The sequence below is a fragment of the Cyclopterus lumpus genome, chromosome 13 (assembly GCF_009769545.1).
Source record: "Cyclopterus lumpus isolate fCycLum1 chromosome 13, fCycLum1.pri, whole genome shotgun sequence".
Classification (NCBI taxonomy): domain Eukaryota; kingdom Metazoa; phylum Chordata; class Actinopteri; order Perciformes; family Cyclopteridae; genus Cyclopterus; species Cyclopterus lumpus.
Window position 1 is genome coordinate 9,121,333 of NC_046978.1, and position 26,943 is coordinate 9,148,275.

At 45.3% G+C, this 26,943-nt stretch overlaps 1 protein-coding gene across 1 annotated transcript in view; it reads right to left on the reverse strand.

Annotated features, from left to right (window-relative positions):
- robo2 (roundabout, axon guidance receptor, homolog 2 (Drosophila)) overlaps positions 1-26,943 on the reverse strand; it is a 147,784-nt gene that overhangs the window by 110,178 nt on the left and 10,663 nt on the right. The window contains exon 2 of the mRNA XM_034549008.1: positions 24,743-25,069. Within this exon, the coding sequence (XP_034404899.1) occupies positions 24,743-25,069 (327 nt within the window). The remainder of the gene's footprint in view (positions 1-24,742; positions 25,070-26,943) is intronic.

A 26,943-nucleotide genomic window follows, 5' to 3' on the forward strand; every position in this document is an offset into this window, starting at 1 on the left:
TGTTGAGTTAGAGGGAAGATTGGGTGAGACAGAGGGCACGGGAGAGAGAGAGAGAGAGAGAGAGAGAGAGAGAGAGAGAGAGAGAGAGAGAGAGCTTATCTCAAATTTACCCCAAAAAAACAGTGGAGAAAAACAATGTGTAAATCACCCCGCCAAGCAGAGGGCTGCAGTAATTTCATGACCATACATACACCATTCATTATAATACATTCATTACCATTACTCAATTTACTATAGACAACATTCAACTACAGTATTTAGTTATATGGCACACTGTAGGGCTATGGCTCCACCACTCCTTTGCAGTGATTCTTTACTTCAGATATGAGACACCATTTTTCTGTTCATGTGTAGGTGGTCATAATTAATTTCTCACTCTAGAGATGTCAAATTTCCCGATGTTAAATCCCGGCAGTTAAAACCACGCGCTAAATGTATCTAAAGTGTGTCAGAAGTGTGACTTATGAGTGTAACACACTCATCTGAAAGGGTACAACAGCGGTATGCCCACAGTTGTTAGCCACACAGTATGTCCTTCTTGTGAGCTGATCTGTACTGGGGCTGATAGTCATTATCATGATAAGTTGCTAATGTGTGTATCAATGACACCAATTGTGCAAAAGACACCTCCATTAATACAGAACAGGTATGCCTTTAATAAAAATATGTGTCGTACTCTATTAATATCATTAGAAAATTAGAAAAAAGGAGATGAATGAGAGTCCGTGCATGCGTGAGTGTTTACCGCACACTCATGTATGTGTGTGTGCATGTGTGTGCGTTCATTGTGACCCAGCAGTGTCTGATCCTCTGTATCCGAGTCTCTGCGCTCTCTTGTCCCCAGAGCTCGAACAGGTGGATCTGCATGGGTTTCTCTCTGTATGCTAACCACACACACTCCTTGTGTGCCTAGACACACAACCAAGTGCTTGCGCACAACCTTGACCTTTTCCCACAGATATTGGAGGTGAAGGGGGGAGGGATGAATGGGAGACAAGGGGGGTGGACAGCGATGGCAAGGGGAACGTGGGGTTGAATTTGAGAACGGAGTCGAAGAGTGATATCGGGAGCCAGGTTTGTTACATAGAGCAGAAAATGTGAACTTTGATCAAGTAATAAAGGGGATGGTGGGGATGCTGGGGGGAAAGATGGATGAAGACTTTTAGGAAAGACGTTCTGTACTGTTTCCATTGGTTAAACTGAACTCTAGAGTATTTATGCCCTTTGACCAGAAACATCCGTCATTTCTACACAGAAATCTGACTTACCATCTACTCTCTGGCTAAAGACAGAACAAGATAATATTGTGGTTTGTAGTGGCAACTGTGGTATGGTAATATGGAAAGAGAATCAATGCAATGTTTTTGCTCTGCCTATGTTTTAGCTAAGAGTCAGCGGGCGGGAGAGGCCTTCCTGGCTTTGATGAGTGTAATTACGCTTTAAAGAGAGCCGCAGGAGTAAATTCATTACCCAGCCAGCGAGCTCTGGTTGCCCGCTCTCTCCATCTCTGTCTCCCCCAGCTCTATGCACACAGACAGGGCCTGCAGACACGCACACACAGTAAGCTCCCCGCAGACCAGCCACCGCTATAGGGCTACGGCTCTGCAGCCACAGCCCCCGTTCTCATCAGGGCTCTGGAACTCTCTATGCAACCCCAAAATATTGGATGAATATGTGGAAAGAAAAGACGAGCGCGCTCTCTCACTCATACACACACACACACACACACACACACACACACCCTCCGAAAAACATCCACCCATGCTGCTTCGGGCTGTAATCTCTGCTTCTTCCTGGAGGATCTCTGTAAAAACAGTGGAATAACAATGAATTCCTCCCACACACATCAACACACACACACACACAGCGCACAGTGGTGATGCTCGTGACCTCAGCAAAGGAAAAGCTCCATGACATACATAAACTACTGGCATGTAAATATCTAACTAAGCCCCAGCATTTACAATCCAAGCCTATGTGATCAAGTCTTAACAGACTGGGCAGCTGTGGTCCATCACACCATTGATGGGATGGATTCTGTCGACCACAATTGTAAAGTTAGATGTGGAATCGAGTGGAGGGTCTCAGCAGATGAGTTGATGGCCGGAGGGAATTGGCCATTACAGTCTTGGATTTAGTGTGAAGGATCCTTTGCAATGACAGTAGAGATTTGGGAACTCTTAACATGAATGTACGATAAGGAGTCTGAAGGCTGATAATACCGCAGGTTTGCTTTACTGATATTGTTTGCTCTTTTAGCAATATGCTACCAACAGATAAAAAAGACACTTGTTTGATGTCCCTCGAGCTCTCAGCCATGCCCTCACACTGCACTCTGCTCGCTAAAGGAGTGGAGCACGCACACGCACATTGCCAAGGAGAGTCTGAAATGACAAAGACACTGAGATACTGGCAGCCAATTAAATGAGGAAATGGCCTTCATCATTGTATGATTAATGGAACACACCATTAGTGCATAATGTTGTGCATGCGCATGTTTGTTTATGCTTGAACTGTAAACCATGTCTTATCACTGTGACTCAAGACTTTTGGCTGAGATGGTGTTACCCCTCCCCTTCCTGTCACTTTTATTCCACTCCAAGGAGCCTTCCAATTTAAGTCCTCACAGCGGGGGCATATTGAGTATTAGCAGTCCATCTATACGGGGCACTAGCTGCTTCCATATTCATTGCGTGTGTGTATAAGAGGGGAAAAAAGGGAGGGAGACATGTTTTCGAACAAATCTGTCCTTAACGATGTTTCCTGCAGTCATGCAAATCTTGCACTTTGCAATTATTCTGTTTCAACCTCTGATCCATTTCATCAGTCTGTCAGATTCTGTGTCTCCATGAGACGCCGCAGACATTTTATGAGACCTCGATTATGTCCGTCGGTCTGTCTGTCTTTGGGAGACATGTCTGCAGCCTCTTATCTCCTCCCCTTTCACAGCATGTCGGCCCGTGTGTCTGTGAGGATTCATCATGCATCCTTAGGAGTCGATCAAGGGGAAAACACCTCCCTCTTTCTACCCGCTCTCCCTCCTCTAGCTCCTCTTGCCCTCATCTAACATTAATGGCTGTTGGTTTTTTAATGAGGAAGTGGGTGTCCCTGTGCAGCCTGCCCGTAGAGGGCTTGCAGGGGGTGGGGTGGGGGGTGGGGTGGGGGATATACTGGTGCAAAACACATCCCCCGGCTGTGAAGCTCAAACGGCAGCCTTGCAGGGGGGGGGGGGGGGGGGGGGGGGGCAGTCTCTTAGTAAATATTGCCATGCCCTCCTTCAGCCTTCAAAGAGCAAAACAAGCCAACCACAGCATTATGCCTCTCCTGCTCCCCTCTGCACACTGTGAACAGGCCGTATGCATTATGATAATAGACATCCCTATTTAAAGCTGCTTTCAAGTCTTCTGTGAATCAAAAAGGCTTTTGTAAGAAGTACATCATTGCGTACTCTCTCTTCATGCTTCCCTTATTGTCTAATTAGGAGCAACACAAAAGACTGCATAGAGGGTATATTTTTTGAACATAGCATAAAGAACAACAAAAAACATGAACTTGTCTGCATTTTGCTCGACGAACAGCCTTATCTGTTACTTGTCTTTTGTAGCAATGTGATCCGTGACAGTTGCTGTACCATTTCTTGTAAATGACTTTATGCACATCCCTGAATTTCTGACTAAATAATTGTGGCCTAAAAATAAAACCTTTTTTCGATGTCGTTTGCTATCAAAATGCTGGATGGGAAGAGTACAAAACCATGAAATAATGTAGTGATAAACAATTTACTATTTCTTTCATAGTTAAAATTATCAATGCAGTATCTGCTACTGAGGGCAAATCAGCTTATGCTATCATGCCAACACAGTTTTCAGGCAGACAAGTCTGACTGTATTCTGAAGGGCTGCAACTGCACGACCAACAAGCACAAGCTTTCACTGAGTAAGTTCTGCCTCTAGTTGATGTGAGAGTGGGCGTTTTAACGGGGCGGGGTCTTTACCACTCAGTAACCCGTTCCACTGCCTATTTGTGAACTCAGCTAAGCGTTCACTGCTACATGTTTCTTAATAACACTTACATATTCATAGTCTAATAGGAACCCAGCCAGCTGTGGACACACAATGGAGCCTTTTCCTATACTACCCTTTTGTTATTACAAGAATATTAAAACAACTGCGAGAACTGCAGTGAAATTAAAGAATAGGATGAAGAGAAAAAACAACTAGAGGACCGGACAGAACAAATTGAGGAAAGGGGGGGAGGTGTTCTTAAATATGTCTACTTGCTAATTAAACGTTTAATATTCCAGCATTTCAACAACTGGGAATTGTGAATAGGCATTATTAATTTATTAAGAAAAACATGAATGTACGATTAGGAGTCTGAAGGCTGATAATACTGCATGGCAGAAATTCAGGTTTGCTTTACTGATATTGTTTGCTCTTTTAGCAATATGCTACCAACAGATACAAAAAACACTTGTTTGATGTCCCTTGAGCTCTCAGCCATGCCCTCACACTGCACTCTGCTCGCTAAAGGAGTGGAGCACGCACACGCACATTGCCAGGGAGAGTGTGAAATGACAAAGACACTGAGATACTGGCAGCCAATTAAATGAGGAAATGGCCTTCATCATTGTATGATTAATGGAACACACCATTAGTGCATAATGTTGCACCCCCCCCAATCTCTACCTGTGTGAGTGGAGAATGTGGTACATTTGTGTGTGTGTGTGTGTGTGTGTGTGTGTGTGTGTGTGTGTAGAAGAGAAAGCACCGGGGAGAGGTGGGGGTACCAGTGTCCCCAGGGAGTAGTAGCTGGAGGTATTCATCGCTCTCGCCTCCCTCTGAGTGATAATTCTGGTGTTATTCAGGCAGGGTTGGGACGGGCATTGCTGGGCCCGTGATGAAGCACCATGGCCTTTAGAAATTCATTTCCACCCAGCATTCATCCCATTCCCATTCAGCGCTGGTCTCCACCCTGCACTCACATCCATGTGCACAGAGAGAGTCATTACAGAGCCATGATCCACACTCAAAGACCCGTCTCTATCCACCAATTCTACTTTAAATAAGCTCCACCAAATGTGAAAAACAACTTTAAGCAAGCTTCTACTCAACTGCAGGTGAAGTGTGAACGTATAGACCAAAATATAGTGCCAGGGTGATGAAAAAAAGAGTGATAGAGATCAGAGGGAGATATTATCAAGGCTTGGTCTTGGTGTGTATGTTTCCAGTGTATCAGAGCATATGTCCAGATCCTAAAAAATATTCAGTCTTAATAAAAACTCCAATCTGTTTTTGCTATGTATCACAGAATAGGACACCACAGCAGACAGATGGTTGGGGTGAGGAGGAGAGAAGCGCTGTGATGTATGTACCTAATCAATGCCTCTCACCACCAGGCACAAGTAGTTCAACAAAATATACGGTGCCTATAGAGTCAACAGACACATTTACATAGTCTCAAAACTGTGTTAACGACGCACATGTTTCAAGTCCCCTCATAAGATGGAACTTTAACAAAAGGAAGTTGCTCTCAGACCCTGGCCATTAATAGAGGGCATAGCTCAACCCCACACATCGAGTCTCCACCCTCACTTTCATGAGGAGCAGCAGGCTCAACAACTAATGTCCTCCCTATAGTCCCCTGACTGCCCTTCACTGACCATGTCACACCCCCAAGACAAACATACACCCCGAAAACATCTGCTCAGCAAGCCGTCATTCCATCCCCCCATCTGTACAGACTGCACCCTACACCACTCTCACTTAGCAGCCACCCTCCTACAACCATCCTCCCAACTTCCACTTAGCAGTCCATCCACACATCCAGAACCCCCCCCCCCCCCCCCCCCAAACAGACATTTGCACACACACAGCCCGGCCCAGCTTGGCAACTAGCCCCGCCTGTCCGTCTGTGTGCTCACCCCCGGAGCCAGCGCATCAGGATAGCCTTCCCTGTGGAGGGGGGAGGAGGGGCTGCTATATTGGCTCTACCGCAGTACCCCAGAAGTTCCATAGTGCCTCCATTGGCAGGCAGGCTGATGGGTCCCAAACCGCTGGCGCCTGCCAGTTGGTGTGCCCCACTCTTACAATGACTGGGCCCACGACCACCATTCTGCAAACTCTGGGAGACGTCATTAATATGTAAGTGTTAATAGGTGGAGCCGCAGCGCTAATTGCACACTGGAACGGGATCATGTTTAATATTAGAATCCATTACACACCGGCTGTTGCACGCGGAGGCAAATGAATTAAGACAACACATTATTTACCCGTGCACAGGGCAAATGGAGACTGACAGCACCGGGAAGGTTGACACTCAACATGGCAGCTGTTACTCACATCTGTTGGCTCCCGTATCTGCAGCGCTCAGCGGCCCTTTGATACGAGCTGTTCCCGTAATTAGTTGACTTTCCTCTGTTTATCTGCTCAGCCAAATCTAGCTGCAGTGGGCAACACAAAGACGCGACTGCACTGTAGAGTCCAAGGTTGATAGCAGCTTCTTTTCAGTGGGAGAGGGAATTAAGCTCTTAACTGTGGCCTTTAAACAAGGTCAGCAATATGGTGCACAGAAAGGGGAGATATGAAGAGGGGAAATATGCAAACAAATTCAATTTGTCAAACACATAGTGCCCATTGTGAGTACAAATATGATTAGGTTCAGTATACCTATATAAAGAAATGTTTGGTACACGCACATTAATGCCATCTATATTCCCCTAAAGTCTAGAAATTCAAATTGGAAAGAGTAAAAAGAGGAAATATGGCCAACATTAATAAGATATAGCAGTGACACATTTCTATCTCCCCCTTGCCCTCCTGTCACCAAGTCCCTAATGAGCATGTCGCTGGCAGAATGAATTTCTTATTGTTTAATTGATCCCCAAACAGGTCGCATCCATCATCGGGCCATTCAATATCTTACTCTGTTAATCTCTGCCTGCCCCTCATCATAATTCTTTAGCACAGGCCATTACACAGAGTGAGATGGCTCACACTGTGCTGTGGACACCTTTAACACTGCCCACACACACACACACACACACACACACACACACGCTGACACGCCAAAACACATACACATATATATTAGAAACAATTCTGTTTCTATCAAATATGCATCCAAACAGGCAGAGCAGTTGATGCTGCAGTGGTACAGACTCCAGCTATGAGAGCTGGTGCACGAGGGAATGCGCCTAACATCTGTTTTACATTAATGATTCCTGGTGCAGCTCACAAGCTACTGTAATATTCACAAGGGCTGTGAGAAACTCAGTAATTGGGAAATGTCTAGATGTGGTTCAAGCTGAAAGCCAACAGCAGGGCTGCTCGCACATCCAAATCTTGAGAATCCCCAAATATGTACTGCGGGCTGTCAAAGAAACAGCCATATTGAGAAGAGCTTGCTTTTCTATTCTAAAAATAAATCAGCTCAAATGGTTGTTTTTTGTGTCTAATGAATATTTAGTTGAGTCAGAGCAGTACATATATATTTACTTAGCTGTGCCACTTAAATGAATAATGCTCACTTGGCTGGCAGGGTAACACCAAAGTAATGTTGATTTGGCGACGCAGAGTAATGCTTGCTTGGCTGTGCAACAGAGTAATGGCTGTGTCCTCTTAAGATGCAAGAGCGATTGTGAGAGCCTCGTCATGTATCAGCACCCACTGACGTGCCCATCCCAGGGGCGACCACTGCACCATGTCCCGTCCCCGACACGCCAGCGTAATGAATGGCCCAGCTAATGAAGGCTTACTAATTGATTATGGAGAAAAAAGGAGTATTACTCACCCAACGATGGCAGCTTCAAGGGGTGCTGAGACACTTTGTCAATGCTCGATTTTTCCAGCCTGGCCAGTCCAGAGGGTCTTTAAATCGACCTTCTGACCGGCATGGACACCTCGCGTGGGACGAAGTGTATTACTTTTGTAATATTTCATTATCCTCCTACATGTTTTATGACACAGATCATTGCATTTTCTTTGTCCATGCATCCATTAACAGCAGTTCAGCAAATTAATGTGTTGTACATCTTGCTGCAGGCATACACCGTACCCAACCAGGTGTGTCCGCCAGTGATGACAGTGAATGGGGATTTTCGAGGCTTTACACTCTAAAGCGGTTGCTCAATGAAGCAGACAGAAGCTGCTAAGGTGGGAGGTGTATGTAGTGGACCATTGTCTTTGATTAACTAATTAGTAGACATTATCAAGACTAAACAGAAGTCATTACCAGTGGGCTTTGGCGAGAAGGAAATCATTTCCCCACGGACCTCCAACCACTGTGTCCCGAGCTCTGCCCAGTGCCCAACCTGAGCTCAATTATTAAATCTATAAGGACTAATTTTGCTTTTTAAATGAAGCTCTAATTGACTTTCGTGTGAAGAAAGCAATGTGGCTGATTCAACTTGTATTATCTGAATCACTGATCGAATCGCCGTTTGAATGTGAATCGGTGGTCCGTTATTGGGTTTCCAGACAATGAAAGCCAAGATACGGAGATCGCTGACCCGACTGCTGATGCTTCTCTTGCTCTCCCACACACACACTCAATCATTATCATCCACACATTAATGCATGCACCTGTAATATCAGCCGAGCTATTTCTTAGTCCCGCTTCTCATCTTCCACCGACCTCCTTCACGTCACGCTTTGTAGACTTATGAACCGCAGATTGAAGAGTTATAAATATGAAGTTGAAGAAAAACATGCAGCACCAAGTACAGCTTGTGTTTATGGCACCTCAAAGGAAGTGTTGGACACTGTAGATCCAGTGGTGTTGTGTGTTCGCGGGCTCACAGGCAGGGACCGAACCATAATCAAGATATTATCATAATTCACTCTAATCATAAGTGAAGGAGGACAAAATGACTGAAATTAAATTCTGCATTACTGCCTCCCACTTCAGGGATGTTTCAGTGACTGCTATTTTATGTCAGTGTTTTAAATATATGTTTACGGTGCTTGTGCTGCCAATTAAAACATGAAATAAACGGGAGTGCCACAGGTTTAGTGGGCAGCAACACACATGCATACACACATCCTAGGGCGGGGATATGCTGTTGGTGTGTAATAAGAGGGGCCGAGGCTGAGCGAAGTGATTGCTCAGAGTGCTGTGTGGCTGGGCTTCTAGTCTGGGGCATTAGACAGCTCCACTGCAGTGGTAGCAACATGCTGGGAGGAAGGAAGGAGGTAAAATAAAGGCCTGGTCAGAAAAAAGGCCGTTCTGGTCTAATTGAGTCCTTTGGGCCAAGGCTCAACTGATCAGAGACTTGTTACAGGAATCCGGTTTCATGGTTTCCAAACAAAGAAGGGATTTGTAGTCCTTTGGGATTCCATCCTAACCTTTCTGTGATGTTTGTGGGTTTCTCTTGGTTGTCTGCCCTTGTGTTAGTCTGTTTTAAATCCGACTACTCTAACAATATGGAAACACTGCGGTTGAGCTCAGCAAGTGGTATTCACATATAAAACATTGCAGTCCTACGGTGTGGACCTTTTGTTTGAGCTGGTGTCTACTTCGACATGACTGGAGCGTGCCCGGCTTCAATACAGACATTCAGCTCATAATGTTGACTCATCAGAGCATTTAGCTTCTCTGGCCATTAAAGGAGACTGTAACATAAGCTGAGGAATCAAAGCTTGTAGTCTTTGTTACGAGGAACAATACATCCAACAACTTTAGTCAGACCTGCTGTACAAATCATTAAATATTGGTGGAGATTTGCAAGGCTGTATTCAGACATTGTACGGTGTTTGATTTACTACACTAAAGAACGCTAAAAGGTGAGCAATTTTAAGATACTAAATGCATTAATGGTGAAGTTGTTTACATTTTGTATTGAACTGTGAGGATGAAATAATGCACAGCTGTTGTTTGAAAGAAACTGAGAGAAGAGGAAACTTTACACAGATGGAAAAGCTCATCAGAGGCACCTGCATGTAGACCAACAGAGCAAAATACAGCTTTCAGTACAATGAGAAACATTCACACTATCTAGAAAGGAGATTACAGAGAAAAAAGCATGTCTTCTATCATGCACTTACTCCCTTTCAGTCTTTATTTCTTTAAACAATCCCTGGGAGACAGAAACAACAAAGACAAATGACTTTGGCCTTTTAAAAGAAGAGTCAAGTCTCCTCCTCCAGTGAGCAGGGGATCCACAGAGGTGTCCGTGTTTCTTGCTCACCCCCTGCAGTGGCATTAACTACTGGGGGCTCTAGATGAGCTTCCTGTGGAGCAGGAAAGGCCAGGACAAACACAGGCGCTGTGCTGCTTTCAATAGGCGTGATGCCCACTCAAGTGTAGCAGTTCATAAATTAGAGCGGAGAGAGAGTAGGATGGGAGACTGTGCAAAGACAAGCAGCAAACAGATGACAGAGAACTGACTTGTGGATCATCACTCACTTCGGGCCTAATGTGAAGGGAAAGGAAATAAAGAAAGGGATGGAACAAGAAAAGAGGATGGGGAATCTAATAAAATGATAGTTATCCAGCAAAGATAGCACAGAAAACTGGGGGACAGGCACAGTTCATCCACCTGATGCCACAATGTAGACTCACACAGCTTCCTTTTGTTGCCCAAAGTGCTGGGCAGAGGAGAAAGGCAGACACAAAGAACAGACAGGACTCTCTGCAGGACTCTGTTTGTGCCGTCGCCTCTCACAGGCGGCGAGACAAAGCCGTCAGCTGCCCGGACACCTCGTTAGCCCGCTCCCTGCAGCTCTCACATGGCACGGGGGTTGACCGCGGCCCCCCCTGCTGGGACCGGCACACCGCTACAGTGGTAGCTTCAGCCGCTTAGAAATACACACATGCACGCACACAATGTGGAACCGTGGAGCATTAAAGACCAAAGGAGAAATACGGTGCTATAAAAACACACCTGTTCTACAGGGGGTTCAAGGCCCTCCCTTCACAAGCCGTTTCATGGATATTTGCTTTGGTTGTTAAAGCTGATCTTTGCAGATGCAGTCCACAACAAAAGCACCGTAAGCCTGGTTGAGATGAATGGCTGGGGGAAAGGGATGAGGCTCTCTTTCCTCCTCATGCGCTTTTATCTTTGTACCCTTTAGAATATAGATTAAGGGCTTTAACTCAGGTTAGGTGTGTCTGACTATATCAATGAGAGCTACATGAAGACCTGTGTCAATCTGACCAAGGCAGAGATCTATCATGTGTCAAGTGCACACAGCAGCACACAGGCTGTACGCATTGTACATACACTGACACCCTCAGACTCAACAATATTGAGCAATAAAAAAAAGAATACAGGCACAGTTTTGACAAGAATGAGCAAACGCTTATGAATACAGTTAAGGGCTGCTACAATATTGTGGCAGTAGCTGTTATTGAGTGGATTATTTCCTCTCAGCATTATATTACGGCTTCCAGATATTAGCTGGGGACTAAATTACATGAAATAAAGAAAGACCTAGCACCTTCAATTGATGCATCCACACTCATTGCTAAGGAAATAAATTATTTTGATATTTTGAAGTTCTCGAATATTTCCACGCACAATCTTCCAAAGGCCGCTGTTTTGCCTTTAACAATAGGCTGTTCCTGTTAGCACGCCCTGGAATACTAAGTAGGGATAGTGCTTAGCTTGCTTAGACCAAGCCGAATAAATATGCAGGAATTAGTTCCAGCTTCACACACCGTCAAAATAGGATCCACCAGTCAATGCACCAAAACAAGCCCATTCACCACACTTTAACTCATTCAGGCTACAAAGAAAAGAAAAGAAAATTCATATTGACACATATAAATAAATGTATGCAGGGAGCTTTGTGAGCACAGTGCTAAACATGAATGCAAATCTAAAAAAACAGCCAAAATCAGGGAAAAACATACAGTAGATTGCAGAAACACTCACATACTGTATTTATAACACAAATATCTATATATACACAGTGCATTTATATCCATAATATTACACCATGCATGCATTATGATAACATATATAAAAATAAGAATGAACCTCATATAATACATGTGTGTGTGTGTTTTCTCCAGGTTATTACCTGGTTGTGGCTCACTGTCCCGTTCACTTCTACTAGTCCCAACTTGGAAAAAGTATTATTTTTTTGGAAATATTGCGACATGCTTCTCTAATTAATTTCGTAAAAGCAAACATGCAATTCAATCAAGGACTGATGTTTAACGTTTTAAATGTAGTTGCTCCCTTTTTGGGAAGTTATTCATCACAACGGGGCCAATTGCTGCAGAACATAGAAAATGGTCTAAATAAGTAATATAACATGCAGCAATATTACAATGTGACTTTTCTTTATCCCAATAAAAGTTATACTGGTAAAACCAGACAATCAACCTTCCCCACCACTCAATGATAGCAGGCATAGTCTTTGCAGCCATTACAAGGGATAATGTACCAGAAGGTAGCAATCAGTCAGGCCTGGCTGTTGCCACCTCCCATGCATCAGTCTGTACATCCTTTCTCCTTCAACAGCTGTGGACTCATATGTTACTGTCCCTCTACCCGTCACTGTCCATCCACAACCACACCATCCACAGCACACATCAATCAGCCCACCCCTGCTGCTTTTTAATCTGTCCCCACCCTAAAGGACCACGCACGCTTCAAAATTACAGTGAAGAAAGGTCACCCCATCCAATTAGAACATCATCTGAGATGCTCACGAGAGGGTCATTCCCTGAACCCTTGTATCACATCGTAAATCCTACTCTGCCCAAGAAGGAACACCCACTCTGGCAGGAGGATTCAGAATGGCTGACTGATGAGGTGCTAGGATGCATCTTTAACAGTAATCGTGGAGACGACCAATGTCATTTTTGTTCGGATTGATACGAGGTGTAATGGCATGTGAAAGTACTGCGATAGGTTTATTCCCTTAGGATGATCCAGGTTATTATCAGTCCATGTACTGACCCTGTGGCGACCCCGGGGCCTAGATCAATCAGGTCTGCAATCAGAATTAGATCAAGCTGCCCTCTGCATCCTTTCTCATCATTCTAGTAGCCTGCTATTTGCAATGATCTAGCCCCATTACAGGATACACATGCAGGCAGAGAAAGTGACAGGCCTGCTGGAACGTGAGAGATTTTTGGATCAAACGGTCCAATGGAAAGGACCATGTGGAGACCATTGTCTTAGCTTGGCAAAGGGAAAAAAAAGCTAATGAGAGAGGGAGAGAGGGAGAGAGCGAGAGAGGGTGGGTCAGTGAGCTTTGAGCCTCTTGTGGGCTGATCTAAGCCAATTAGAGACAAGTGACAGCTCAGCTACATGCTCATGACACAACTAGACCACGGGATCGCTCTGAGCTCCAGCACCCCACTGTACAAGCCTGACTTGGACCCCAACAAGCCCCTAACACTCCCCCTCATGTAAGCCGAAAATACCCCCCAACCACAACCCTCATCGCTACAGACAAAGAGCAAAGCCAAGGGAGAGGGAGAGAGCAACGCTTAACAAAAAGACTCTTCTCTCCCCTTCTGCCCTGCATCCGCTGCTCTCCGGAGGGCCAGCCAAGCACAGCTCTCTGCTTCGTTATGGTCGGCCAGCTCTCTTGACATCTGATGTTGTTGAGAGTTGCCGTGACGACCTGGCAAGTCCACTGACCTTTGCTCCCGGGTTCACAAGTTTTGAACCCGAGGCGAGGGAAAGCCAAATAGCTTGATGGGGATACGTGAAGTGAGGAGTTTCAATAGAAAAGGGGGGTTTGTTCAAATGACCACTGACAGCTGTCATTGCTGTGTTGCCTTCGTACTGTGAGCACATAATGGGGCACAGCCTTCCCAGTACGCACCAGGGGAGGAGGTAGGCCACCAGGTTGTGGGTTGTCATGGCTCCGGCACAGGGCTTGTGATTAATGAGACAAGGAGCTCAGCAGCACGTGCCACACCGGTGGTAACATCTAAAACTCCTGACACTGTGTGGTAGTGGAGCCAAAATAATAATTAGAACTATATAAATGTAGACAAATCTACCCCCAGCACCACATAAACACGGCCATATACAATACATACACATGCATAACAGTCATTTGGCACACCTATGACTCTGACATCAGAGATGTGTCTTTAAATGCATCCTCGCGTTCACCCTTGACTGAGCATCAAGTGTATCAAATATGTGAATGGCTGTTTGGGGGAGAAGAAGTCAGAAACGCAGAGATGTGGAGGATGACAGGAAGGAGTGATGGGGGTTGAGGGACACCCAGCAGGGGGTGGGACAGGACAGCCCTCTGCACGTCTAACGTCTGCCACTCAAGAAAGTTAATGATGCCCCGTTCTTGGACCAACCATCCCCCTGCTGCATGTGAAAAAAGAGACAGACAGAGGGAGAGAGAGGACTGAGGGTGGTGTTGCTGGCACATGGACTCGGATGAGGTGAGATGCTCTTGTCGGTTGTGTGTGTGTGTGTGAGGGGGGGCGGGGGGGGGGGGGGGGGGGGGTTCAGGTCCAAGAATATTTAGGACAATCAACACCCCAGTTGGCACTAGTGAGTGATGTTGATGAATGATGAACCCCCTTCTTTTTTTCTTCCAATCAAACTGCTGTCCCCTGCCCTCATCAGCATCCTTTATCGAGTCAACTTACGTATTAAGGCTTATGAGAAATGTGGCTAATTTTATCAGCAGTCAGTCATTGATTTTTCATTGCAAAAGGGGGGATGGGCATTTTGGCTGCTGGGTTGAAATTGTATCATCTACAGCCAGTTAGAGAACAGCAATTTAGGGGAGGAGGGATGGGGGTTGCAGACTGGTAAGATGCCGAGGAGAGATAACATAACCTGGTCTAGCACTCAAATGTAGAAGGATTGTGCAAGATCTATAAAGCAGAAAGGCCATTTGTCAGCTAAAATAAAATAATTAAAAAAAACACACATGGGTAAATGTTCATAGATGTCAGAATACCAATTTGTCATGAAGCAGGTAAAGAGTTAAATCCGGTGGCAATCTAGTTTTGAGGTTACTGCCATAACAACAGAACTTGAGTACTATAAGAATGAATAAGCTGACAGATGCTCATATCCCTTGGCCTGTAATTGAATTATCTGTGCTTTTCCTCCTTTGACACAGGAATAACCCTGCCTTCCCGGGCTATTTCTCCTTTCATACATCCCCCAATAACACTAGGGTAACTGTATTAGCAGTGTTTGCTCGAGATGCTCTCCAGACAGCCAAATGGACCCGTCTCCAACTCTGTTTCCAAGCCATGGGGTCAGAGGATGGTCAATCGATGGTCAGTCAGAGGTCACATCCAGAGCTGTCCAAAGGTCAGCCTATCTGGACCCGGAGCTATGACTGGGCTATCAACCCCCTGAACTGATGAATGGAGCTAAATCATGAAGACAAGCACCTTCTGGTAACGTCTTAGAATGTGAGCAATTTACCTTCTTCTCAAATGTACTGTTTTGAATAAGATTAGTCATGCAGGGATCATGAAAACAATTAACAGTGTGTCTGCAATATTTCTAAATTACGGTTCATTTTTAATGCTCTGGATGTTTTTCACAGAATGGGGATGTGCGTGAGCATAAGTGAATTACCAAAAACAGGCAATTAAGCTAATAACACATTAGTTGCACAAACAACGGACTAATTGCGGATGTATCCCACTCAACATGTTTTAAATAATATCATTTTCCATAACCTCCTGCACAGCAACAGCAGCCAAATCGATATTCAGGAAGTGTCAGAGTTGTTCATGTGTCTGTTCCACATGAGCACCACAGGGACCTTTAAAAGAAAGACTGGGGAAAGAGCTTCCATGTAAATTTCACAGTTAATGCCAGGGCATGGCTTATGTTGGCCAATTAAACTGTTCTTTTCAGCTCCATTACAACGCGGCATCTGGGGGTTCATTTTCCCCTTACTGTGCCATTTAAGCTTTAAATGGGCAAATGTTTACTGTGCAAGTTGGACGAGGAAATATGTAGTTTGGGAGTCTGTTAGATGTTGTGTGTGTGCGTCTGTGTGGGCACGTGCATGTGTGCCTTTGCAAACCCCGTCTTGTGTGCCTTTGTGTGTGGAGGCCGAATTTGTGCATGAAACAGGAGTGCGTTAATGGCTTTTAAAGATCGGTGGAGTCAAATGAGTGTGCTCATCAGTTAGCCACACACCCCTCGGTGATCACTCAGTGTCGTTAGATTTAATTTCCTGCGGAATAAGGAGATCTCGGGTGGATCCAAGACAAATCCCTGCAATTACAGCCACGCTTAAGATGATTCACCGCCATCATTTCTGTCTCAGGGTGGCTGCTGTAGTGCATGGCAATATTATCAACAGCAATCATTGGAAATACACTAACAACAACATAGATTATTTAGAATTTTACTCAAGCTATTTCTTCACAAACACTGATCCTTGTAAATTCCTCATCAACACGGCAAGCACAGAGAAAGATGCAGAAACCTGCCCATGCACTTATCTAAACACACACACACACACAAACAATGAAACAAGCAAACATGGGAGGCACCTGCATGTTGGTTAATAGCTTTGCCCTGGACAGTGTAGGGCATGAGGGCCAGCAGCAAGAGGCACTGAGATAACAATTCTGCTTAGCATTTGAATAGGGTGTTCGGCTTTCCATTCAGTTGGCCTTTGGCCATGCTTGTGCTTAAGTGGTCTGGGCGAGTCTGTATGTTCTCTACTGTGCCAACCAATGTGCAGTCTTATATCTGGCAATGTGCAATGTCTGCCAGTGTCCCGGTCTGTCTGTCTGTCCATTTGGCTGGATGCGTGTCTGGCGGGTTAATAATCAGCCTGGCTACCTGCTAATCATCCTCCCAGCTGTAGAAGCAGGTGGCCACACATACCACAGCTCCCAATCTCATTCACCATGTGATGTCATCTCACTGCACCTAGTCACCCTGCTTTACGCATAACTGAGGTCGTTTGCCTGTTTGAAATCACTCGTTTGTGCTGGTCCTGAAGCTGGGAACTTTTATTTCTCAACGGAATGGATGCCGTCCATGTAGGGGACTGGTGGCTGCTGAATGAACAACATTAAACCTGTGTGTCCCTTCCTTCACCTCGGCCAAACCCGGGACTGATCCCAGAGCAGTCTAACAGGCAGAGGCAGCAGTTAGGACACACTCCACATCGAAATGGGAAGCCATTAACTCTGCAACACACAAGGTCACCTTCAACTAGACACAGCCGCCACCCCAACTTCCTCTCCTGATGTGCCCAGTGGATGCAGCGGTGCAGTCATGTAAAGGTCAGGTTGTAAAACAGAATGGAACCACAGCTGTCTCAGAAATCACACTCTTGAACATTTGATCTTGTCTCCCTTCACTTTTGAAAGCGATCAAAATGCTTTGAGTATCACTTTCAAAAAGCAGGAAAGGAAATGAGAGAGGAAGGGAGTGGGAACGGGGGAAGAGGAAAGAGAGTGATGGAGGGAGGGAGAGGGAGAGACGGCAGATACTGGATGATCGGGTTTCAACTGGTCTGCAGCTGTTAAGGGCTCTGGTGGCTGGTAGGTGTCCCTTACAGCGAATGTAATCCAAGCCAAATACAATATCTGTCTACGCGATTGAGAGATCACCAAGTCATAACACATTCGGACCCACGACAACTCGTGCTGTGGCTCAGGGCCCGGTGAAGCCTGGTAAAAGTTTAAAGGGCTGAAGACAAAATAATTATAACACAAACCAAGTTAGATTGCGAGAAGGGATGATGTTGTTGTTTTCCCTCAAAACCACATGGGTGGCAAAGTTGTACACTATGAACTCTCAACTTCCTTGGGCCAGTTTGGAGTTTGTAATCCCCTCCCTTCCACCTCCCTTCCCCCAGTCTCCTACTTCCTCTCCATCCATCCATCCAATGAAGCTGAAATGATGTGCGGGCTACCACAAAAGAGATATACCGTAAGCATGTTCTGTGGGTGTAAGTGTGCACAACAGCTTGAACGGGACGTATCCATCAGAGTGCCAGTGTGCAGTGTGACAGTTGTAACCCAAAATAAATAGGCTGAACCGTGGTTCTGGTTGAGTACTGACCCTTCCACTATATAGATCAATCCCCCGCAGTACTGTGCACCCAGTATTGTTGTGCACACGCACGTATGCGTGTGAATGAATGTGTGTTTCAGGGCCTGTGTGAAAGTAATCAAGGAAATAATGGCCATTTGAACAAGGAACATCAGTGCAGAAATAACCCAACACGCCAGAATGGTGAATCAATTCCAGCGACATTTGATTCAAACCCGTATCAGCTAGCGCCTGAACTTCAGCCCTCTACCCTGTCACCTCCTCCTAAGCTCCATATGATGAATTACCATTTCTGGCAGTCTCAAAGGGTCTGAGTGAGAGAGGGAGAGAGAGAGGAAGGTGGGTGGGGGAGGTCAGTCACAACAGGGACACATTCATCGGTGGGGAGCCCTGAGTTAAGGAACTATGGTTTGACAGAGATCTGGGGTGGATAGGAGAGGGCAAAGGGTTCTCCAGGGGTCAGAGGATCCAATCCTGGCTGGACTCAATGTCAAGTCAACCTCACAATGCGCAGAGTCTACAACGATTCAACTCGGGGTCACATTTTCAATTAAAAGTATTATCACTCACTTGTCCCTTTGCCCACGCAGCAAATAGAGTGGTATCAGACACAGTCATCTAAATGCTGGTAAATAGCACAGCTGTGCAACAATTTAAAGTAGACCTGCAGTTGGAAACCCCATGTCTTAGGTTATCTACACACGGGCTAAAGAACGGATTAATATAGTGATGATTTGACGGTCTGAAAGCTGCACAGGCCTCGAATAAATTCCAACCATAAGTCAATATCAAAAGAGAAATCTACCCATGAGAGCATCAGCCTCTCACCCGTGTGTGTGTTTTAAAGCAGATCAATAAATCCGCCTGCAGACAGATTTCAATAATTTACAGCTCAGACTGCCTCCAAAACTGAGAATAAAAGAAGTGTGATGGCATGGCAGGGTTAAGTTCATTTTTCACAGAACGTGCTTGTCCGAAGGTTCTCACTTTCTACAACAATGCTGCCAAGCTGCTACAATTTAGTGACTCGATGTCGGCGCACGGATTGTATTTTTTACGCAGGGCGAGCAGGCACGGTGTAGAGCATGGGCAAAGAGAACGAGGAGAGGGGAGGCAAAACGCGAGGCAGGAGAGACAAAGCAATGGCCCTGCATTGTCAGAGTGGAGAGGCCATCAATAACAGTGTCACTGTGAAGAGAGAAAGAGGGAGAGTGTGAAGGAGCGAGAGTAGGGTTTATAAAGGAAACGCAACAAAACCCGGTGCGACGGGTGCTTCATCTTGCCGGGCACTAATGGGCGTGAGAAGCGCCCAGCTCAGCATTCTCTGCTTGACGGCTCACTCTTCCGCTGACGGGCCGTGGCATCCATGACGGAGCACCGCACCATTTTATTTATTATTTTTATCCAGTTTATACATGCCAAAGGTGACACAATGGTGGGAGTAGAAAGGTGAGGGGGAAAAAGGGGAGAAAGAGACGGATAAAGAGCCTGAGAAAGATGGTCAAAGGTCATCCCAAACTCGGATCGCATTAAGTGCTTCATCTCTTTGCCACCTTCTCACCACACTTTTCCATCACTGTCGCCAGCTCTTGCTGCACTCCTCCATCTTTGCTTTATTGCCCATGTATAGCACTACAAGTGTCTCCTCAGAAGGTAACACAGACAGGCCTGTTCACTGGGTGGAGTTGGGGAGGTCAGAGCTGGGACACAAGGCCCGCTGTGGATAGTAAAAGTGCAGTCTCAGGACTTGTGTGTGAGACAGTGAAAGGTCAGAGTGCTGGTAGTGACTACAGTGTATTCCTATGATTTATGTCCCCGTGAGAGTTTTCCAAATATCTGCTCCATTTCTGCCGGCCTGCCTCTTTCAGACCTGTCGGATTGTGGTGGGAAACTCCTCATTCTCTGTGGCCATCTGTAGCTAATAAATGAGAGAGCAATCGGCATGATGCTGTATATGGCTGGAGAGAAATGTGTGCCTGTGTGTGTGTGCCTGTGTGTGGGGGGTTGTGTGTGGGTGTGTGCCTGTGTGTGTGTGTGTGTGTGCATGTCTATGTGTGTATGTCTGTGTGAGTAAATCCCAATAGATAACAACACCTTTTTACAGAGGTCAGCAAACTCCAGCTGCACAGACACAGAGCTGACACATTTAATCAGGGATTTCTACTCTCTCACAGTTTATCAGTGGGAAGATATTTCTCACACCCCTGCCTGCTCTCACCATCTCGTTTATCGCAGGTCCACATTCTCGCCTTTTCTGCATACTTTGTTTTCTTTTTCATTTTTTAAATCACACTACTGCACTAAACTTGGCCACCTTCATCAAGACATATAGATCGTCCTGTTCTTTCCTGTTTTCTTTAAGTACCCAGTACCCCTCCACTTTGAAAATCTATAAAGGGAGCCGAAACAGAGTCATTCAAAAGCAAACTATATGGGCGCAATGATTGCCCTCTGTTTCACACATAAACAAACCGGACATTGAGAGTATATTATATTTAAATGCAAATTAGACGGTGCTCGTTTTTTGAGACTGCGTTTCATCTCTTAAGTGTAGCGTGTGCCATTAATGTGCTGTAATGGTTGCATTTTTGCTGCTTCCTTCATTACCCTTCATTATTTCTCAAGGACTTCGGCGCAGATTAAACCTCAGCCTACCGGGGTTTGTATGAGTGTGAGGGCAGGTGTTTGTGTACACTCCTGTGTGAGAGTGTCTGTTGTCTGTGCTCACTTGTCACTCCATTTTCTCATTTCTGAAATGGAATAATGAGTCCAGATGAGCTTGTGAAAGGATCGCAGCGTGGCTCAGCCTGACTACCCACCTGGCCTGCTCCTCCTGGCCTGTCCCTTTAATAGCTTCCCCTCATGCTGGACACAACAGGAACAGCTTGGAAGCCTCCTCCTCTCTTCACCACTCACACCTCTCCCAACTCTATTTCCCTGCTAATTACCTTGTTGTACGAGCACCAAATGCTACCTAACGATTGACTTAATTGCAGAAGTGGTACATTAGATGATATCAAAGGACCTTTTTAAAAGTCATCCAATCATATTCTTAGCGGCATTTAGAACCAACCCAAGACATCTGTTTCCTTCCTGTGTCATTTGCATTTTTAAAGGTTACAAACTGAGTGAAGCCCCAAAGGATACAGATCTACACCTCACGATAAGTGTGTTGGTTTCCTTTGCGAAGCTTCTCTCCCCAGACGATTACGTGCATTAAAAACACATACCCACTGTACACGTCAGAGGGCCAGAGTCACATTTCACACTTTACACTAAATTAAAAGTGCAACTGTTCCCCCTCCTGCTTGTACTTGGAGCGCAACGACACGTGCTTCCCATCCACCTGAAAAGATGGGCCTAATTAAAATGTTCCTCTGGATCCCATCGACCCAGGTGTGCCTTGTCACACGTACATATACACAGATATCCACAATGCTAGCAATTTATTTAGCAGCGGTTGCTGCAGCTAGCATTTCTGACACAATGATTTATGAACCTGCTCATTGACCTAGTTTATTCTGAAAAGAGAAAAGGGGGCACATCCCTTAGTATATGCGGCATATCCATCCAATGGAGCCTCAGTTTTGAAGAGGTTGAGAGGTAGAGTAAGATTACAAAGCAGGCTGCTCCGATACCCTCGAGACAACATGTTTACAAGTTCTCTATCTCCTGAAGTACAGGACGGTGAACGACATGTGATGAAATATGTTCCCGCGTGACCGCATTATCCTCACAGTTTGCCCGTGCATCATGGACTCAGACAACATAAGGCAGTTCATGCTCCTGTCCACTTATTTGTGAACAATGCATGCTCAACATCCAACACTTAAAAGAGACATGTTGGAAAGAGTTAGCCTCGAAACGGCACAAGTCCCCTCAATCTGGCCTGCATTAATAATGCAGAGGCACCTCTCAGAGGCCTCTTCCCCCTCTTCCTCTCCACTCCACCTTTCCTGCTCGAACGGAGAGAGTGGTGAGTGCTGCCCAGCTTGATGTCCAGCATACAGCAGTGGCGCTCTGCTCAGTGGACACTGAGTTCAATCTGTTTCAGAGTTGCAATTAAATTATCTCACCGGGGTCCTGCTCAACCACTCGTGAACAGAAGGGGGGCAAAGGTGTGTTCAATACGAAGGAGGAAGGGAGGGAGCGGTGGGAGGTAGAAGACGAGGGGGGGGGGGGACATATCATACACACAAGCCCAGTTCAACATGGATATAGATTGAAATGCTGCTTTTTCTTGTGCGATTAGCTGTGGCTTTACAATCACTAGACGGATGTCAGGACCTGATAAAGCTAATCACTGCAGTAAGCCAAGGCTGGGGGATTTAGCACCCCACCCCCCTCTGCTCCCCAAGACCCCCCTGAAGACCTGGCTGAAAGAGAAAGCAGAGAAAGCCCTGGGCCCAGAACAAACCGGGCATGGAGCTCTTCATAAAAATGGCCCTCCTTTTTGGGATCTGTGATACCCTTAGTTCTGGGAAAACAAAAAATACACAAAGAAAATTGACTACAGATGATCATATCTAGGTGTCACTGAAATACATGTAAAAATAATTTATCAAGTCATTGCTGTGGTCAGTGAACACTTACTGTATATATATATATATATATATATATATATATATATGTTTTATTTTTAAAGACTACTACTGGATATTAAAGAGAGAAGGAGGGAGAGAGAATCATGGTGCCTCAGGCCTCACACTTGATAGGTTTAGACACCAATCCTGCAAATCAGCTTTAGGACATACCTATTCAATAACCCTTAAATTACTTGTCATTAAAGTTGCAACAAGTCATTAATGTCTTATACTACCCTACCTGTAATATATATTTCTAACTAATTTATTTCTCCTCGTCTCTGCAATTTTGCTGAGGGATTGGATCGGCTCATAATTAATTTATATTAACACTATTCTACTTTTATACAGCTTCAATGCATTGTCCCTGTTGAACTGCACTTGACCCGCCAGCAAAGCCCTTTCCTACCGCACTCCATCACAGTCAGGCTGCTGTTGTTCTGACTGTGAGTGTTTGAGGTCAAGTCAGGTCAAGTCAATAGAGGCGAAATTATGTGAGGTAATGTAGAGTGAATAACGGTTTGTCTTTAAATGGAATTTGGGTATATGTACTGTATATGGTGCCTGACGATGAGAGCTAGAATCAAAGCTTTTGCTTTAGTGGGGGCTGCGTTTTGGTCAAAATGGCACTCTACAGCTCCTGTAGGCACAAGGTACAGTTCTGTGTCCTTGTGTACTCAGTGTGTGGCCGCAGGCTTTGCCCGAACCTCCCTCTCTCAAACCGAGTTTCACTTATAATACCAATCATACGTGTGCTCCTATTTCTTCACCATGCTTTCCCTTCCACATCCCCTCACCCCTCACCTTTAAGCCCTTCAAGGAGTCAGTGCCTCCATTCAACCCCCCCTGCTGCTCGACTCACATTACACGAGAGAGGGAGCGATAGAGAGAGTACTGAAGAGAAAGGCCGAAAAACAGTATTAGAGGGGGCGAAATAAAATAATCTGGAGACATCATCAATTTTTCATGAATTTTCATTTAGACTGGGAGAGCCCTCTTACAGCGATCGATAGATCAAGCTGCTGTCACACAGTTAGCACCTGGGGGCTGCTGGGAGGCCCTCAGGAAGGCAGGGGACTGGATCAGAGGCGGAGACCCGCCCCCTCCTCTCTAACACACAAAGCCCATTTCCCAAGGATTACAAACCAACTACCCATCCTAATAGCACTGATCATTGTAATCACCTTTGAGATATGGTTAGAGGTCCTTTTTATGACATGCACGATATCATTTCTGCTGTTCATTCCATTCAAAACATCTTCAAACATTTAATTAGCATTATTTTTACTACGGCGGATGAGAGCTTGACATTTAACACATATAGTCCGATTATGTCTGAACATGACACTTACATATTACTAAAAGAACCACCACTTAACATAAGGACATGGGGGCTGTCCTCCCCACCTCATGGGAAGTGGAGATGTCTAGAAGCCGCTCTATAGGAAGTCCAGCCTGAGCCTGCTGGGGTGGGGGTGCTCATCTTCAAAGGTAATTTGATCCACAGCTCAGGTTCTGCCTGTCAGTGTTCACAAACACAGTCCAGGCAGCATGTGTCAAATGTCCTTCAGGACTTTGATCAGTGGCTGTCGTTCTACCCCCACACACCTGTGAGCCTCACCCCATGTCTCCAGAACCACCACATCCCTCTCATATGGTCAGGCTGTAGCTTTATGTCCAACTCAAAGGTCTGCAGACAACTACAATAAAAGTCCCTTGAGGAAAATATATCAAATGTATCTCAAGAGATTGTCTGAAGAACTCATTCTGTCCAACTCATAAATCAACCAACACTGGCAGACATACTTTGACCGCTAGCGAGCTTCACTGTTACAGCCTTTGCAAAAAAGAGCCAACGGAAAGCAAGTTGATGTCAATTCTTAAAATAGGCTGATTCCAGTTGCCTCAAATAAAACATTGATTTGTTTTCTGTTATTCCCTACAGTAAACAACAATGTGATTTCCCATTGTGTATAAATGGAGGAAAAAATTGGAAATGTTAAAATAATGTCTCTCAATTCTCTCGTGCTGAATGTAAATCCAGTCTTTCCATCATCTTGAAGCAGCAAGAACAAGACTTTTCTTCATCCAGCCAATGAATGAACTAAATTAAATGAGCGATGCAGCAAAGAGTTAGATAAATTAAGAAGAAAGAGAAGACAGAGTCCTGACTCACATGCTACTTCCAGCGAGGCGTTGCGGCTGACTGCCTCTCCCAGGTAGTTCCGGGCCACGCAGACGTAGGCTCCCTCGTCCGGTTTGCTCCGTCGTCCGTGAACGATGCGAAGGAAGAAGAGCGAGCCGCTCGGCAGCAGCATGCGGTGAGATCGTGGGTCATCTTTGTCCGTTTCCACCCGCTCGCCGTCCTTGTACCACTCCACTGTCGGGGTCGGCCGCCCCTCCGCTTTGCAGTTGAGAGTGGCGGGCTCCCCCTTGGAGACAATCAGGTCAGAGGGGTGCTCCACTATCCGGGGTGAGGAGTCCTCCTGGCGCAGACGGGATCCTGTAGGAAAAAAGAAGAGATGCAATTAATCATTGTTTCATTCTAATATAAAAAGGCCTTCTCAAGTCAAAAGTCTCTCTTATTAAGATAATAGCAAGCAGGTACACTGTTAAGAAAATAGGGAAACGGTGGGGATTGAATTAATTAACACAACTTAATGTAGCTGACATCGTCGAATGGGGATCAAGATACCAGAGAAGGAGGTATAGGATGTGGCTCTGGTGCAGTGTTCATTTTTATCAATGTAAGCGACCTCTACAGCTCATCCAGAATGCAGCTGCTCGACTGGTCTTCAACCGACCGAAATTTACCCACACTACTCCGCTCCTCCGCGACCTTCACTGGTTACCGGTGGCCGCCCGCATCCGCTTCAAAACATTGGTACTTGCGTACCGTGCTGCGAACAGATCGGGTCCAGTCTACATCCAGGACATGGTCTAACCTCACACCCCAGCCCGTTCACTTCGCTCAGCTTCTGCCAATCTGCTTGTAGCTCCGTCACTACGAGCTAAACACTCTACGTAGTCACGACTGTTTGCTGTGCTGGCTCCTCATTGGTGGAACGAGCTTCCCATTGACATCAGGACAGCAGAAAGTCTCTACATCTTCCGGCGCAAACTAAAAACACATCTTTTTCGACTATACCTTGAATAGGTAGCACTTAAATGCCGTAGTAGCACTAAAATGTCCCTTACCGATAGCACTTTAGTAGCACTTAAATGGCACTTACGGATAGTACTTTGTAGTTTAACTTTATTGAAGAAATTGTACTTGCTTGATTCTTGTTGTTCTGAGTTTGGACTCACGGTTTAATGCACTTATTGTAAGTCGCTTTGGATAAAAGTGTCAGCTAAATGACATGTAATGTAATGTAATGTAATGTAAGCGAGGATGGAAAATGTTTGTTGCAGACATTTTTTCCATCTGCATGCATTACAGAACGCCGCTACTCAAAATGTCTAATTTTAAGACATTTTTTACAATCCCACTGAAAAGTAGACAATATGAGGAAGAAACATAACAGGACATCTGAGCTATTTTTCATAGCTTGCTGCCACCGCCACCCAGACCTAGCACAATAGTGGAACATGGATGGATGACTCCAACTAGTTAGCAAAGCCTGTCTGGGGTTAGAAACATGTTACAATTATTGGACCCTTTAATCTCCATTTCAAGCAGATCAAAAAACAACAATCTGCTCTTCTCAACTCTATATTGCAAGGGCTTGCCTTGTGGGTAATTGGACCCATGGGTGAGCAATGAATGGATGCATACATTCAGCTTACATCTCAGCTATACACACACACACACACACACACACACATATTTTGGCTTTTAGTAGGCTGTAAATAAGTAAAACTGTTGAGTCCACTGTTGAAGAAGTGTACATGTGATGTGAATATGAATACCGGGGTCCAGACTAATGTCAAATGCTAATCCCCGCGGCTGAAAACCTTGGCCCAGTCTTTTTTATTAGGGCTTGCAGTGGGTGAGCTCTGAAAGTCTGGCGGCCAAGATAATGGTCCCCAAGTCAGAGTGCTCTGTGTGTCTGTGACCAGGACTTAACCACATAGATAAGATGCTGTAGGCCACACAAATTAACATCACAGAGGCCCTGGGAACCATGCAACAATCAAAGGAGTTTGATCCAGCATCAAACAATAAAAGATACGGAAAAAAGGGAATGGGAAATGAGGCAAACTTTTCCAACAGCACGTCCTTTATCCTCTTCTATTGAACCAGATTCAATACCCCATCAATAACTCTGATTCAGTTGCCAGCCTAATTCTACCCAGTCAGTGTTGTATTAAATAGAGTGCTGGACCCTTTGTCTTCAAATTAGTTGTTGCAGGTGTGCGAGTGATTGAGCTGAT